The following is a 16,954-nucleotide window of genomic DNA, read 5'->3' as shown; positions in this document are numbered from 1 at the left end:
GAGAAAATAAAATTATTCTTCATAGTTGTCAAAGACAAATAATTTAATCATTTAAGGATACACCAACACCCACTAGGGTGATTATTTTATTGCTTCAACTTATATTAAACAGATATACCCTAATTCTTATTAGATATTGTTCTCTCATTGTAGTCAATTGACTCTCCCTGGACAGGAAAATGGTGTCTGTTTTTTTTTTAAATGACGATAGCTGAGAGAGGTCTGGGGACAAGATTGATGAAAGGATACTAAATAGCTACCTCATATTTGTAAGAAATATTGGCGACCACCAGTACTTCATGTTCTCTACATTAAAAAAACATTTTGCGACAAAAAAAAAAAAGCAATACTAGTAACCAAAGACATAAACAACCTCATAAGAATCAGGTGTCATAGAATATTTCCTACAATTTGGAAGGTAGCTATCCTAAAGTTGTTAAAAATACAGGACAGAAATGATAAAACCTACTTGCGGTACATGTATGCCTTTGTTTGATTCAGTAGCAATAAAATACTGTATAATTATTCAACCAAAAAGAACAACATTCACTAAAATGTAGGAATATTTATACCAGTACAGATCAAGTGATGGTTTTCCATCGACTGTCAAAGTGTTTGTGTGTTTTGTGGGTGTGCTCTGACAAATAGAGAGCAAAGTATTGTACCAGGGCAAGATGTCATTAATTTTTCACAAATGCCTATTCTAAATAAATGTGCGTTGACACACGTTTACCCCATAAAACCTATGTTGGGCCCTCGCCAGAATACCAAAGAATTAAAGTATTCAATCCAATCCCAAACGAATAGTTTCGCTTATGCACACCTACTCACACATGGAATCTGATACAGGTGTCTCACCTCTAAGGTCTCTCAGATATGTTTAGTTGATTACATTGACTGCATCTGCTGTGAATGACCGGATATAATTTATTGATTTGTGTGTGCCTCTTTGACAGTCAATGGACAACCATTCTCAGTAAGGAAATCTTGAGGGTTTCACAGGGGTAATCAGAGAAAAATTATCCATTCACATGCATTTACACATTTCTCATTCATTATGAAAAGGAAATAGAGATGGAAGATACAGTGAAATGCTGTTGTCTTGGAACTGTCAAGGGAAATGAAAATTTACTTAAGAAGCTGGAGTTTGAGATCTTAAATGGTAACAACTTGCAGTGTTCCAGATAACTTTCAAAGTCAATTCAATGAAGAATAATTTTCATGGGTTCAATTAGTCTGATTCTCTTCAAATCTTATACAATTTACCATTCAATTTTTCAGGTTTAGAAGACAACTTTTTCAGATTTTTGACCTGAGACCCCACTCTTATCTGGAACTCCGAACTTACCATAAACAGTATCCAACAAATAGAGGTTTCTGTTTGAGAAAGTTAGAGGTTCAAGAATGCCACTGTTCAAGACATTTTTTAAAATAATGGACAGGGGTAATTTCATGTACATGTAACAGAAAGTCACAAAAAATGCATTTGGTGCACCAAGGAAGCAGCCAACAGGTGTGGCCTAGTTGCTTCTGTTTGTGCAACAGCATGGACCTCTTCTTGAAGCAAAATAAGCTTCTAGGTCAAATGTTCCTTGAATGAGTAGTTAATAACCACCCACATTTATAATATCGTAGTTAATGGACTGCATGATTGATAAACTTCTAAAAGCCGGCGTCTTTATATCAGCAGAATCTCCCTTTCTTTTTCTTTTTGTCCTTTTTAACTTTTATAACTCCAGATTGTTCGTTGGCCTTTGCTATTTGATCTTTCTTTTGCCGAAGAACCATGTGTGTTATTGCATTGAAAACCTGGAAAAGACAGACAACCAATAAAATTGAACTAAGTAGATATATTGTTATTACTATCATTATTATCCTTCTAAGTTCAGATTATTTAACAGTCAATGTGTCAGACTTTTTCAAGCAAGGGAATTTGATGATTAAGACACCACATTCCATGGTCTCCAAAACCAAGTGTGATTCTTCACAAATAACAAGTGTCTCACTTCAGAGGGCATTAGCTGAGGAAGATTACCACATGCTCTGCACAGAATTCTCTGTTGTGAATTCTCTCCCATAGCAACTTAATTTGATATACGTAAAATCAGCCTGTTCACCATGTGAATTTCAGCAACAAAACCTATCCAGCAATTTCGTGAAATGATGCATTCTCACACTACCTTCTTCAAATACCATATTGCACTCTTGTTTTGACACTTCTTCCACACAAAGAATACACCCACCTCTTCTACATTTTTATTGTCTTTTGCACTTGTTTCAAACACTTGGATTCCCATTTGTTCTGCGAATTTCATTGCATCATCTCTTTCAACAACTTTTCTTTCTGGATCATCATCTTTGTTACCAACTGTTGGGAGTTCAAGGATTACACATTGATTCAGTACTCTGACATACACAGTTGACCAGAAAATTCTAACATTTTCGTGACTAAATTACTGTAATCTACTCTATACGCATAAAAATTACAAAATACTTATTCATGAACATATGATAACAGAACAGAACAAAAATAACAGAATATACTGTAACATAACTTAACAAAACAAAAAAAATAACTGAAGAAATGAGTAAGCCCACCAACTGCTTCTGGCATGTAGCTGAGGAATATTGCTACATGTATGTAACAAATGCAAGTTTGGTACAATTTTGATTTAACCATTTGACAGGCAGATAGCATATTTAGTGAAACCTTGAAATAACATTTCTAATTAGGTGGAAAATACCAACAGAACAAAGGACTGGCTGGGACAACTCCTGCCCTCATGCCTGACTCCGGCAATTGTGCTTTACACTCTTTTGCACTTCAAATCAAATTTCCCTTTTCTCAGTTTATATCAGAACACAGGCAATAATGCGTAACATGCTAGACTTCTCTAAGCTCAAAACTTTCATGTGCAGTACTGGCTTTCTTTTACCATAAGTCTGAAAATAAAAGGGACCACAACTTTTAATCTAAAAAATATAAACATTTACTCACCCAAAATTCTCACTACCTCATCACAATTTTGATCAATTTCATGTAACCATCTTTTCACATTAACAAATGTGTCAGCACTTGTCACATCATATACTACAATAACCCCATGCGTTCCTCGGTAATACCTGCCAAAAAAAATCTCATGTTTTAGCAAAGTGATATTTTGAACTATCATTCAAGCGACTCATAATATAATTTCAGAATTTAAGAAATGCAAATAACATCTACTGTACAGCAGTTTCAAAGGTAAGCAGTTTTTGTTCAAGATAGAGAGGCAGGTTTGAAACAAGATGCATCACAACAGACATCTACTGTCATACTCTACATTTGTATTTCCTGAATAAAATACCCCCTCCCCCCTGGGTATAATGATAATCATTATAATAATCTTCATTGAGGAAAGTTTTTCACAAAATGTGGTTTTCGAAAAGGACCTCAAAGATTAAGACTAGAATGTAAACATAAAATTAAGAGAAAACAAAGAAAGATATATAAATAAATACATAAATTAAAAACATGTCGCTTGAATGTATTAATATTAGCAGATTCTCGTATTACCAGGCTAAGTGAATTAAAGTCATTTACAGCATGATATGCAGTTATTTGTTTCTCCCAATTTCTCTTAATGCTGGGGAGTCTACAGTGGAACCTCGATTTAACGAAGTAGATAGGGACCGGCCAAATTTGTTCGTTAAATCGAGGGTTCGTTATATCGAAAACCTCGATATAACGAACTTGGGGGGAAACGACCAAAATGTTCGTTATATCGAGGTAATAGCTAATGATTGATTTTCAACACAGGTGACCTCTGTCACGCAATTCAATGCAATTTTTGTCACCCAGAAATGCTTTATTTGGTGGCTTTCAGTAGCAATTATTTTCACTTTTGAGCAGACGCGCAGCTTTTGTTTACAAAAAAGACCCTTTCAGAGTGTTGATCTGTTCAGCGTTTATCTTCTGTCGCGTGTTGACATTGTAATTCGTTATATCGAGGTAGATTTTACGTTTGGGCTTCCGGATTATGTTCGTTATATCGAAGAATTTATTATATCGAGGTTCTATTCCATACATTTTACTGTAACTTTGGCCGGGACATAGAATATTGTTCGTTATATCAAGGACTTCGTTAAATAGAGGTTCGTTAAATCAAGGTTCCACTGTAATGCCCCATTCACACCAAGGTTTAAACACCTTTAAAATCTGTTTAGTTAAACACAGTTAAAAATTGTTTCCTTCATAACAACTGCTTTCGGATTTTTGTCCCCTTCAGATTTAGCACAAATGAAAGAATAAGTAAAGTTTACTTAAAATCATATGTCAGATGCAATGTTCCAGCTTTCTGTTGCCGATTTTCATTTTGTTAAACCTGGTTTGTGTTTCTAAAGTCAATTCATGGTTTATAAGTCCATTTAGACATCTGGGTACAATACATGGGTATAATTGTCAGGTACAATGAACTGACTAATACTGACTAATTTACTGAAGTTGAAAATTAGAAACTGTATCCAACACCTGCATTTGTGCACATTTCATCAAGTTGTTATTTACAGATGTGTAATTGTGACTAATAATTAAAATAAAGAATGGAATTAGAGTCTAATAGTGACTAATAATTATTATTAGTCACTATTAGACTCTAATTCTAGTCTTTATTTTTTAAGACAAAGTTTGCGTAAAAGCATTGTCTAAAGTTACAGTAAATTAAAGATGTCCAGACACACATAGACGTTACTGTAATAATATCATTATATTGATGGTATGGTACTCACGTTGATGTTATAGTACGAAATCTTTCCTGCCCTGCTGTATCCCAGATTTGTAATTTAACCATTTCACCATCCACATTTATCTTTCGTATTTTAAAATCTACTCCAATTGTTGTTATGTAGTTTCCTGCAGAAAAATTTTGATGACATTACCAGGTTACAACTGCAATCTGCTACAAATTATGTTAACCCATAACATTTTAAAGAAAAAATCTGTCCCGTGACATCTAACATTGGAGAGCAAACTGATGTTGTGGTTTAAATTTGTTTTGATACTAAAATTTTTAAAAAAGTTCAAAACATAGTCTTAAACCAAAGGATAATAAAAATCAAGCTGGTTTGATAAATTTAAACCAAAATACAAATTTTAATCATGACATAGACACAAAAACAAGAGCAAACGTCTTTACAGGTCTTAGTGCCCTGACCAAATGCAATGGAAACCACAATAATCCTAAAACAATGACATCACAAAAACTAGCATTTTTGAAATGATGGGATCTGCTGAGATATTATGAAAGAGCATGACAAAAAATGCCTACTCTCCAAAAATCAGAATGTTGTTGCAATTTGGGTCTGATATATTAGTACTGTTATGCTCTGATGACTCCATACAAATCCTTCTAATTTTGTTTCAGTTTTCAACGGCTAGACTGAGGCAAACATTAAAGTGCCAATATCTCACCTCCAAACTGCAATAAGATGCTGATTTTTGGCAAGTATGCATTTTTCATCATGGTCTTTCCAAACATCTACTTAATCCCATAATTTCAAAAATTCAAATATTTGTGATGTCACACTTTAGGACTCAAGTGAAGTCTCCATTTGGGGGAAGAGAAATATCACAACTCCCAACCATTTTTTTGTCTCTCATCAAACCGATCAAAAAGTAAAATTATGCTCGGAATAAATATCCAACCATAAGCAATTTTGAACAATCTCATTGTGACATATGCCAGGTGTATATGCATGCAAGCGCATTGGACTCCTGTTATGTCAAACGCACATGGGATACAAGGGAATCAGTAATAAAATGATTGCTGTACAGAAGTACCCAAAGGAAACAGCTTTCTTCTCAAGATAACAAAAGGTCTTGAAAGAGAGGGTCTACTACGTATTAGCATAAATCTGCTAGCGTTCCATCACGAGTACTGCTCTCTTATTGGCTACGCTACTCACTATCTATTCTGTTTTAGATAGCGAGTAGAGTGAGTAGCCAAACAGTGTGTGATTGTTGACAAAATGGCGGCCATTTTTTCCCATTTTCAAAGAGCCTGTGAAGAGGATTTTTAACGACTAGTAGTTTTATACTAAAACAATTAGATTATTCGCTCTCAATTTCTATGCGTAAAAGTCAATTCGGGCTACACCCTCACCAACTATCACGCAATAGAAATTTCTAGCTCATAATCTAATTGTTTATTGTAAAAAAAAAAAACATAAGATAAGGCTGGAAAAGCCTGATGACTGTTAGGCTGTATTCATCTCAGTGAATAATGTCAGCATCTCAAGGTTATCCCTAGCATTTCAGTAAGTTTCCTGGGTGGTTTGAAACTGAGTTTGGTTGGAAATAATACAAAGTACTTCGTTAATAATGAAAGAACGTTTCACATAGGCAGCTAATGTGCAACCTGTTAAATCCTATCTTTCAGACAGGCTTACGCACATCAGCTCATTGAATTTTTTGCTGCAGAGATGTGTCAGGGAGACTAAGTGAAGACAACTGACATTTCATTTTTTACCTGAGAACATATTATCCGCGAACCTGAGAAGCAAACTGCTCTTTCCAACACCTAAAGAGAAAAAAGTCAATTCCTGTCAGCATTAAATTCATCAATGAGTAATTTAATAATACTCATCATTATGTGTGCTTTATAGGACAGCTGACAGTCTCAAAAACTGTACTCTTTTAAATACACTGAAAGTTGACCTATTCTTATTTTACTCTGAAAATGTTATCATAGACAGATAACAACAGGACTGTCTATCATCCAATTCAGCCTGCTTAATTACACAATACTACAACACTATTTCAATGATCACTTGTAAGATCATAAGACTGAAATGGACTCCACTTTTATATATTGTAGCATTTGAAAGGTGACATTTGACAGGTACTCCTGGCAAACCCACAGCTACAAAAGAAGTCTTGGGTGCTAGCCATACAGAAACTGTATCTGAGTTTCTGAACAACTAGTTTGGTTACAAGAACACCTTTACCAACTACTCTATCTAAAAGTGTACGCATATACGCAAACCCGACTAAATGTCACTAGGAGAACCTTCAAGATCACTGTTTACTACCAAAATACGTTCTGACCAGTATTTAATGGTATAATTGGAAGTGTAAAACAAAGAAAATATCGTTTCGACAACGGTTTAATTTTAAATTGGACTTAAAAACAAATTCACCGAGTTTTTATTAACGTAAAACGTGTTCCAACAGGGTCAGAAATCTACATGATAATTGTGAATTTCACGTTACATTGTGACCACAAAAACATGGTTTGTTTACAATGATCTTGTCAATCGATTGCTACCCGGTTCCCGAGTGAAGAACGAAAACGACACAGTGCAATACAGAAGTGGTTTCTGCGTGTCCTAGAAAGCTAAAAGAAACTGTATTTTGATAACACAGCAGTTTGTTTGGGTGCCCAAGCAAGTATTTTTACAACACCCTCAACTGTGGACGATTCATCCTTAATCCGGTTCGTTCGCAGGTCACGGAAAAATCAAGCCTTACCGCTATCCCCAATGATCAAGAGCTTGAATAAATGATCATAGTCCTTCGCAGCCATATTTCAATTCGTATTTAAAACATCTATAATGACCTAAATAGAATCAAGCAATATATTATCGTTCGCCTTCTTACACAGGAAGTAAGCTTATGTGAGAGTCAACCGAAGTGTTGGTCACGTGGTATTTCGAGGTGGGGCTAAAGCTCGGCCCAAGTTTCTATCAGCTAAAGAAGGAGGCGTGGATTCTTAGGTCTTACCTCCATAGCTTGCATACCGGGCTTGCATACCGGAGTATTAAATATATTCAAATGCAATGGCTTTGCGACTGCGAAGATTGTCCCATTATGTTTCTAAATATAAAGCTAGCATTGAGGGCCGCTACGTAGCAAGATATCAAAATTATTTCCATTACAGCAATATAAACGCAAGGTAAGGGTACCTACTTCCAAACCACAATTTTTTGACACCGATGGGCGTCAATGCACCTTATCTCCTTCGACTTCGCCGGTCGCGTACAAGAAGGTTTCACGATTTTGAATTGTCTGGATAATGAAGTTTATTTTCGCAAGAAAGAGGAGCAATTTTAGCATTTTTTTTTTAGGAGAAAGGAAGGCAGAGGAAGGCTGTACACAGGCTAGAGCTACTTGTGTACACACATTGACTTTATTTGAATGTGATTGTTAACAACAGCACAATTGATCATTGTAACAAAAGTTAGCAGAATATTTGTTTAAGCGAAAAAGTTCTCCCCCAAAGATTTTTTTCATACTTTAGGTATGGTCAGCTAATAAGTTATTGATGTCAGAAATGCAAAAAAAATTGGGGGTCACCGACTTCGTTTCAGAGATACAGCGCTGGGAAAATACCCTGATTTTGAAAAGTTGGGCCTTCGTAACTCAAAATGATCTCCACAGTTTTAAGTTTAAAATATTCAAGATGAGTAACTGGAGACAAACTGTTTTAGTCAAATTTTATCTAAGCGTATATGTTTCGTAAATAAGTCCAACTGGTGTCATCCTTGTAATTAAATGTAGCCCTTAAAGAGGACATTTGCAACCGTCACACAGACAAAAATGAGTGTAATTCGATGGCGCGTGGACAGAAAAATAGAAAATAATCAAACTTCTGCCCCATAGATTTTTTTCATTTTTCTCTAAAACGTAGACAATCGATAAAGAAAGTGATCAATTGAAAAAAAAGTGGGGGTCACCAGACATCTAATAAAGTTATAATGAAGACAAGCTAGCCGCTGTGGTGACAGATTCCAAAGTCACGTTTTTGCGTGACAGGTCAGAGAAGCACTGGAGCCTAAACAGGGATATCTATCCCATCATGCACAGCTCACAATGATTGTGTGCTGTCAAAACTCTGATCGGTTAAGGACGGTGCCTACTATTGTTACTGCGCATACGTTCTGCGCATCTCGAGATACTCGGGTTTCCTATGGGTGGTGCCTACTAATACAGGGATAATTTTGCGCGGTTTAAAACTATACGGAGAAAGCAGAGCTCAGCAACTGCTTTTGGTATCTCATAAGAAAATTGGGGGTAACCATGCATTTTTCAGAGATAACTAAGCTTCAATTTAGGAAAAAAATCCCATACATTCCTTTATATTTTGGCGCTTTTTAGAGAAATTGTGGCTTAATTATCTCTGAAAAATGCGTGGTTACCCCCAATTTTCTTTTTGGATTCCAAGAGGCCTTGCTAAGAACTGCTTTTTCCGCATAGTAATAAACCGCACAAAAGTACTTCGGTATTAGTAGGCACCGTCCTTAAGTTGTTTATTGTTATACTACCTTCAAAACTCATACAGCTGTTTAGCCAATGCCAAGAAAATGCATCTATAGCCGTAAGCGAGGCGAAAATGTGAGAAGTAAGCTTATTTATTTACCTAGAAAGGGTATGTGGAGATTGATTGTACACGGAATTGGTGATCAATAAAATTGCTCTTGTAAGGTAAGACTTTCTCGTTTACTATGAAAACTTAAAAAAGCTTAAAGGTGACTTCGTTTGACGAATAGACTACATAAAGTATTGCATTTCAATTATTTTGTTATATCGAGAGTCAAGTAAATATATAAATCTCTTCGCGCGAAATACCCGCAGGACAGTATCAACGCCTTTACTTGGGCCGTTTTGTTGCAACCTTAACCCGTCTAATCGTTTCACATTAAGTTTTCGATTTTAAAACTGTGCAACGGATATGAATTTCCCCCTTTTCCCCTTTTTAATGCTGTCACATCGGCCGACATGTGTGTTTGCCTCCGTGTATCGTCAACCATGAATTGCGCGTGACATTGCGTGGCGTGTGCCTTACTTGCGCACTAAAGATGCGCATAAACAATTAGCGCGAACGTCCTTAATTCAAGTCACGCTCGTCTCCTTTTCATAGGTCACGCCACTGGACGTATCAGTTCTTTCTCGAATGAACCTTTGAATACTCGCCAGAGAATATTCCATCCGGCCAAAACTTTACATTTAACATATTTGTCAGCTTGTAGAGAGATGTCGTCTTCATATTCTCCGAAGCGCAAAGACTGATACACCGATAAGAAAAAAAGAATTGCAAAAAAGGGGTGAAAACTGACACTCTGAGATATTCACGAGCCAGTGTATTCGGTGAAAAGGAAGATTAGAGAACAAGAAAGGTTTCTTCTTGAACCGAAACTGTATGCAAAGACTTCCCCAAACGCAGGCAAATAAACCCCGATTTTTATTCCCACTAAAAATGAGCAAAGCAGGAGTGAAATATTTTTGTTCAGTGGTGAGTTCACTAAAATGCGTGCTCAAAATTACTATAGATTTAATGTAAGAGCAATGCACTCATCTCAGCAACTTGTTCTGGAAGTCAGGATAAATACTTTTAAGTTTGTGAGTATCATATAAAACATCAGGTAGACCGATCTCGCCGTCCACTCAGTCATTCAGCTGTTCAACCAGTCTTGCGCTCGTTCATTCACTCGGTGTTTTGTTCGTTCGTTTTGCTGAGGCGTGTTCGATGGACCGTTTGATCGTAACTCGGCCACTTGGCTATCCGTCTGTTCATGATTAGCGTGTTCTTCGTTCGCTAGTTCTTCCACTTCTGCGTTCGTTCGTGTTTCTGATTTGTTCAGTTGTTCTTCCGTTTGTCTGGTTTCTTCATAAACACGAGTTTTGTATTTTATTTATTTATGCATAGGAAAAGGTACACAAAATAATTAAATCAGTTTCTGAAACAATTGCAGCAACGAGAAAAAAGATTAATACAATGTAAAGTAAAACTAACTAAAACTAAGATATAAGGTGACTGTAACACGCAATGTATATTAATACGCCACGTGAAGAAAAACTATGTAGTTTTATTTAAGCTAAGGAGAGCATATCTTTTAATAAACGATTTAATTGTTCCACTTTTTGAAGTGCACCTGTAACCCATCTAATAACCTATATCTTTCATTTCTTAATACTATATTTTTTCCAGTTTGCATACATTAAAATCACGCAAGCGAAACAAGGAAAAACTGTGCTTCATACCTTTCAATTTCGAATAGCATCTTCCCGCTTGTTTTGCAATAACCCTTAAGTGTTAATCAGTTTATTTATAGTCTTCATCTATTTATAAAAATAAAAAAAACTAAGAAAATTTATTATTTCCACAAAGAACTTTATCCAGGACTCAATCTTCACCCAAAGAATTCATGTTGTCCAAAATTCTCTTATATAGGTGCAGGTACAGAAAAAGTGCTCGATCTTCTTGCCGCAGAAAGAACAAACTGGAGACAGTACTAATTTCATTCTAAACAACCTGTTATTAGTAATTTTGTTAATTCAAAAACGAAGCAAAAGCGGCGTTTGGGAACAACATGCGAGAAAGCTTGTTCATGTTTTAATACTCATGGCTGCAATCCCATAGGGAAAGACTTCCTCTTTCTCTTGTAATCTTCTTCTTAAAGAACAATTAACAGAGAAAAGCGCTGCAGGAGCCTTGGTTGCAGGTCAAAATCATGGTAGATCAAAACAGGAAAAGACAGAACCAAGCAGAAAACGGATGAGGCGTGGCTTCGATCCATGAAAGATATTCATTATTACCACTTTACCACTTAGCTAAAAATAAATATTGCTTTGATTAATCAATTTATTAATTCATTTATTGATTGATCGATCGATACTGGTGACGAGGTCATTTTAGTGTCACATGGCGGATCCAAGCCGTAGTTGCCTCCAAATATAATTACTGTCCCCTATTTAAGCTCACACTTACCAACTTTACCAGCTTAACCAACTGGAAAAGGGTGCAAATAAGAATGTTGGTGTAGAGACAAGCCCTCTTCTACTTGTCTTACCTAAGATTTTCAGCTTCCCTGAAAATTAAAGAGAGAAAGAGGGGAAAATGTTTCCTTGTTTGACAGAGCAAAAATAAATTACTGGCTTGAAAATTTACCGCAACAGAAAAGTTCAGTCTTCCTCTCGAAAGGCCTGAGATTTCAATCTTATGGCCATTAAACCTACATCTTCTGACACTCTCTTAGCCCTGCTGCAGTTCATGCTGTAAATTAGCATCTGATAATCGTCACTTAAAATTAAACTGTTTTTTTTTTTTTTAATAGATCGGCAGTGAGATTAGCTTATGACAACATTGATGCGACCGCTCATGGGAAAAATCTACCACCTCTGGTAATCTTGCATGGCCTGTTTGGATCCAAACGAAATTGGAGAACGCAAGCCAAGACGTTCAACGAGAAAACTGGCAGACGGGTAATTATTACTCTTTTTTATATTTAGTTGGTGTACACCCATTTTGTTCCCAGTGAGGTCTATCAATGCACCAACAGGTTTCAAAGGTTTTCTGATGATTGTTGTTGTCATGTCTGTCCAAGTATAACGAACGAAAATTATAAAATGAAGCAGTTAGATCCCAAGCAACAAGGATACAACCAAAAACAAGCCCAAAGGCTTTTTTCGTTTGTCAGAACTGGCCGAACACTTCAATCATTTCGCAAACGGAATTCACCGATTTGAACGACAGTTTATCGTTCGTTTTTTTTTAATTCTTTCAAAATGCCCTTCACTATACTCCTGACTCAGAATGAAGAATTCGAAGAATCACTCCTTCAAATTGGTACACTCCATTTGCGGTCCAACCTTTCTGGTCCGCCAGTTCTGACAGATGGAAAATGCCCCAAGAAAACGGACGCACAAAGGCTAGGCATGGCTAAGGTTGCGTGTGATTGACGGCATTCCGGAATAAGAATAAGCGGAATAACTGTTAAATTTTTTCTTTTTAAGAAACTTGGGACGCCAATTCTGCAACTATCGCTGACACATGAGAATTTAAGAACCGTCTCGTACTCCGGTAACTCCTATAACCTTTTATGACGGATTTATTGTCGTCGTTGTATGTATTTCTATTCCGGAATAGGGTCAATCGAACGCACCCTTACTAGTTTGGTTATCTCTTGCAAAATTATTTGACAAAAAACCACTCCGGGTGTTTGCTTTGCATAAGTTTGATAAAGCACTTAGAGTTCCAGGTCACAGACTGTATATAGCCGAAACACAATTGCATTCGGCAGTTAAATTGTAGCAAACAAGATGGATGACTTGAAGTAATCTAAGTCCGTAGTGCAATCTCCTGTGCCTTGTTCTTTCAGTTTTACAATGTTCTCTTGTGATCCGTAATCACAGGTTATAACACCAGACGCTAGAAATCACGGGGATAGTGACCACAGTCCAGAAATGAACTTCTTCCTTCAGGCTTTAGACATACACAATCTCATCCAAGAACTGGACCTGTCCAAGGTGGTGATCATAGCCAACAGTATGGGAGCTAAAACAGCCATGACATTTGCCTTGACGTATCCAGGCTCGCTAGAGAGTCTCGTAGCTGTTGACATATCTCCATGGCCGAAAAGACAAACTTCAGGAGAAAAGTTTCTTCCTGGAATTGTGGCAGGACTACGAGCGATGGATTTAAGTCTCGTTAAGGACAGGCGAGATGCTGACAAGATGTTGATGGATGTTGTACCTGTAAGCAAGTTTTGTCAATTTAGCCGTTTTCCTCACGGCCAAGTATCCTTTTACACTTTGACAAATCAGTGGAGCCTTCTTGTAAATATTGGCACCTGAAGGCTACACCAGTCAAGTGTTTGAAAGGAAGTGTTCGAATCCATGGCGTTTTAAAACAAGCCCATTTGAGCTAAATACGAGCTAATAAATATATCTTATTCGATGGTTTTACATATAATACGCGCGGATATTTTGCGAGTTGCGTAGTATTTTTCCGAGCCCCGAAGGGGCGAGGAAAAATACGAGCAATGAGCAAAATGTCCGCGAGTATTATATGTAAAACCATCGAATAAGAGATTTATTATTCCACTACAAAAAGATTTTGTTATTTTGGCTTCTCTGTTTTGGTAACAGTTTTCAAATGCACCCGGCATCAACTGTCCATCGGTATATGGCGCGTACGAATGATGTAAACAACACAGAAAGCCAGTTAAATGTCTTTAATTTGATTAGATAAAATGAAAAGATAAATGACAAGTGAAACTTGTTTTCGAGTCTGCATCGTTTCAAAAACTATTCTTCGTCCAGTCCGGACATTGTTGCTCCTTTTTTCTGCCTTTTCCGTCCGTATTCGCTCTGTTGTAAACCGGTCAAACCGGGACACTACAGTGTACTACGGTCTCATATTTTTCGCGTTCTCTTGACCTTATTTGGTGAAATGACATAATAGTGGAATAATAAAATCACCTATAAATCGAGTCATTTTTTCAGTAAGCTTTTCGAAAGACTTTTTCCCAGTTACAGTGAAAATTACTGTGTCTGAGTCAAAAATAACTTTACCGGACATTATATGGATTTCAAGGAAAAAAGACTGAAAAACCACATGCATGGGCGAATCCTCTTGTGCCATCTCTTTTTTCGTTCTCTGTCATTCGTGACTCAAACGCCTGACTTGCTTTAAGCAAGTTGTTTCTGCTCAATTTTAGATATTCTGATCACAAAAAAAATATTCATACATTGTATCAAGAACTCGCTTTCCCAGGATGGACCTAAGACTCGAAACTGTGGATATGTAATGATTGATTGTAATGGTGTATTTTCATCTTTTTGTACACAGATTGATATTTTAAGGTCTTACTATGTAGCGAACCTTGTAAAGACCGAGTCCGGATTTAAGTGGAAGGTGAATATTGAAGCGGTGGAGAACAACATCTCAGAACTTCTAAGTTTTCCTACAGAATTTCAATTCAAGCAATTCGATGGAAGAGCTCTGTTTATTGGCGGAACTGAATCAGACTACTTGCGGTAAGTAAACTGAATGGTAATTGTAACTGAAAATGAAGACACGGGATACCTTTGAAGACTGGTCAGGGGCATCCAAAGATACTTAAGGTTACTGATAGGTTTCGCGAGTGCCTTCAGGGAAATCTTGCGTACGCTCGCTGCTTTCGATAAAACCACGGAAAACTGTTTATCACTGTAAAGCTGATAAATTGAATTTTGCGAAAATATCAATGTTTTTGTTGGATAAATAAGCGCTCAGAGACCTGCAAACTCAATAGCGACGTGCACTTAACTGAATTACCCTCTGTCACTTAAAGACGCACAACCAAACAAACTGCACAATATCAATCAGGAGATAATAGGCTAACAAAGTGTGTCAGGCTTTTTCTTTATTCCTATTGGTTTGTGAGAAAACCCATCCTAAAGATGGACAATGGAAAATTTTTGTAGTCGCGTCAGACGTTAACATGTCACGGGAAAAATATTTTGAATTTCGTAAAAGCCCGACACCATTTGATGCAATAATACCTGATAACCATTTTTGCCAAATTTCCTATCCTCCCAGATCGTTTTATCGCCTTTTCAAAATAATATTTGTGTAAGCTAACACAATTTGATCTATTCGGATGCTATTGCTGAAAAGTCAAGGCACAGAAGGTTTAAGGAAACGGAATCTTATTGTCTCCCTTTCTGAGCTGCTGTTGGATGTCTGGAAGTGCAAGCCAGCCTTATTTGGCACTTTAAATTGCATTTTTTTCCTTTCGAAGACAAAAGAAGTTGGTTTTCGCAGACAGATGTATCATGTAACTAACTCAAGTAATCCAGACATAAGTTAATCGGGTGCAGTACCTTGTAGTATCGATCATTGAATGCAAGCTTTGTACGTACTTGGACGGTCAAGATGTCTTATGTAAAGCTCGGTTCGCTAGATAAGGGCTTTGAGGTCTGACAACATAGCTAAAGTTTTACCTGTTCCCAGCTCATATTCATTTAATAATTTTATTACTTTTTTTCTGCAGTGAAGAGGATTTTCCTGACATCTACAGGCTATTTCCCAGAGCTAAAATAAAGTTTATACCAGACAGCAGGCACTGGCTTGTACTTGAAAAACCAGTGGAATTTGCCCAAATGGTGACAGAATTCCTTGAGGAAAACCTTCAAGATCAGAAGAATCCTCCTAAATGAAGAGAAAGGCGAGATGTGAGATACCTCAGTTGGCCAATGAACACGTTTGTCCCTTGACAAAAGGTCGCTTTTAGTTCAGCCATTTCTTTTCACTGTCGTTCTCTCAGAGAGCGATAGAAATCGAACCTGTAGAACAGTCAGCATTGGTCTTGAGTTTAAAGTGAATTTACAGTGAGTCACTCAATGGACATGTCGTCAGTTTATAATGTTTACTGAACAAAATTAAATAAAATATCATGGAATTGTGTAGTAAATGTGTATAGAATGGAATTGAAGGAAGTGGAATAACTTATCTTAAACACGTTAAAAAAGATTCTAAGCAATTACAACATAATAAACTAATATCTTACTAGGTTATTTAATAAATGCGTAATTATAAGCGATCTTCAGTATGACAGGGGCCAGTTCATCCGGGGCCTTGCCTTTTTTCAAGTGCATGCAAAAAAAGACTTCAATAAAATATTGCTACAAGTCCTAACCTCATTTTCTCTTGTCCTGAATTTTTGTACTTGTTTTTGCGCGCGCATGTAAAACACTAAGACTTGCCAGCCTTAATATCAAAATGGCTGAAAGAGAGAGAAAGATACAACTGACAGCGGTAACTCTAGACACTTTGTCGGAGCGTTGTACCATGACGATGCACCACGAGATTTCGGCCCGCAGCTCGCTTATGCCAGCTGGAGATGGTTCCGCGATGCTTTCCGATACCTTGTCCCCGACAAGACAGTGAGGGAGAGAAAAGTTGACCCCTAAACCATATGAGACAGATCCGTTTCGTTGGCACCTCAGTTCCACCTTACTGACTTAAACTGAGATTCAGCCATGTATATATATGACAATGTAATCATTTTTTCTTCCATGTGGTACGTTTTGAGGTTTTAACATGCGCACTGGCTAAAACGATCTAATGACAAAAGGAGGTGGTGACTTGTGGTCAAACGACCTGTAGTCTTGGAGGTACCACTAGTCTTGGACTCCTTTCATTCTTGCAATTTT

The 16,954-nt window shown here is 37.0% G+C and overlaps 2 protein-coding genes across 2 annotated transcripts; one reads left to right on the top strand and one right to left on the bottom strand.

Moving 5' to 3' along the window:
* Positions 1 to 22: 22 nt before the first annotated feature.
* LOC146452724 (ras-related protein Rab-35-like) lies at positions 23 to 7,664 on the bottom strand. The gene is made up of 6 exons (XM_085097308.1): positions 7,508 to 7,664; positions 6,507 to 6,557; positions 4,768 to 4,891; positions 2,999 to 3,123; positions 2,244 to 2,368; positions 23 to 1,809 (listed from the first exon to the last, which is right to left on the bottom strand). The coding sequence occupies exons 1-6, from the start codon at positions 7,560 to 7,562 to the stop codon at positions 1,684 to 1,686; spliced, it is 606 nt and encodes a 201-aa protein (XP_084953434.1). The 5' UTR covers positions 7,563 to 7,664; the 3' UTR covers positions 23 to 1,683.
* A 117-nt stretch (positions 7,665 to 7,781) lies between these two features.
* On the top strand, positions 7,782 to 16,441 carry LOC146452723 (sn-1-specific diacylglycerol lipase ABHD11-like). The gene is made up of 5 exons (XM_085097346.1): positions 7,782 to 7,931; positions 12,091 to 12,238; positions 13,169 to 13,510; positions 14,607 to 14,794; positions 15,793 to 16,441. Exons 1-5 carry the CDS (start codon positions 7,816 to 7,818, stop codon positions 15,956 to 15,958), a joined length of 960 nt encoding a protein of 319 aa, XP_084953472.1. The 5' UTR covers positions 7,782 to 7,815; the 3' UTR covers positions 15,959 to 16,441.
* The last annotated feature ends 513 nt before the right edge of the window (positions 16,442 to 16,954 follow it).

Source organism: Pavona decussata, unplaced genomic scaffold, assembly GCF_977016875.1.
Source record: "Pavona decussata unplaced genomic scaffold, jaPavDecu1.1 SCAFFOLD_366, whole genome shotgun sequence".
Classification (NCBI taxonomy): Eukaryota; Metazoa; Cnidaria; class Anthozoa; order Scleractinia; family Agariciidae; genus Pavona; species Pavona decussata.
The sequence above is the reverse complement of the archived record's forward strand: the minus strand, read 5'-3'. Positions and strand labels throughout refer to the sequence as shown.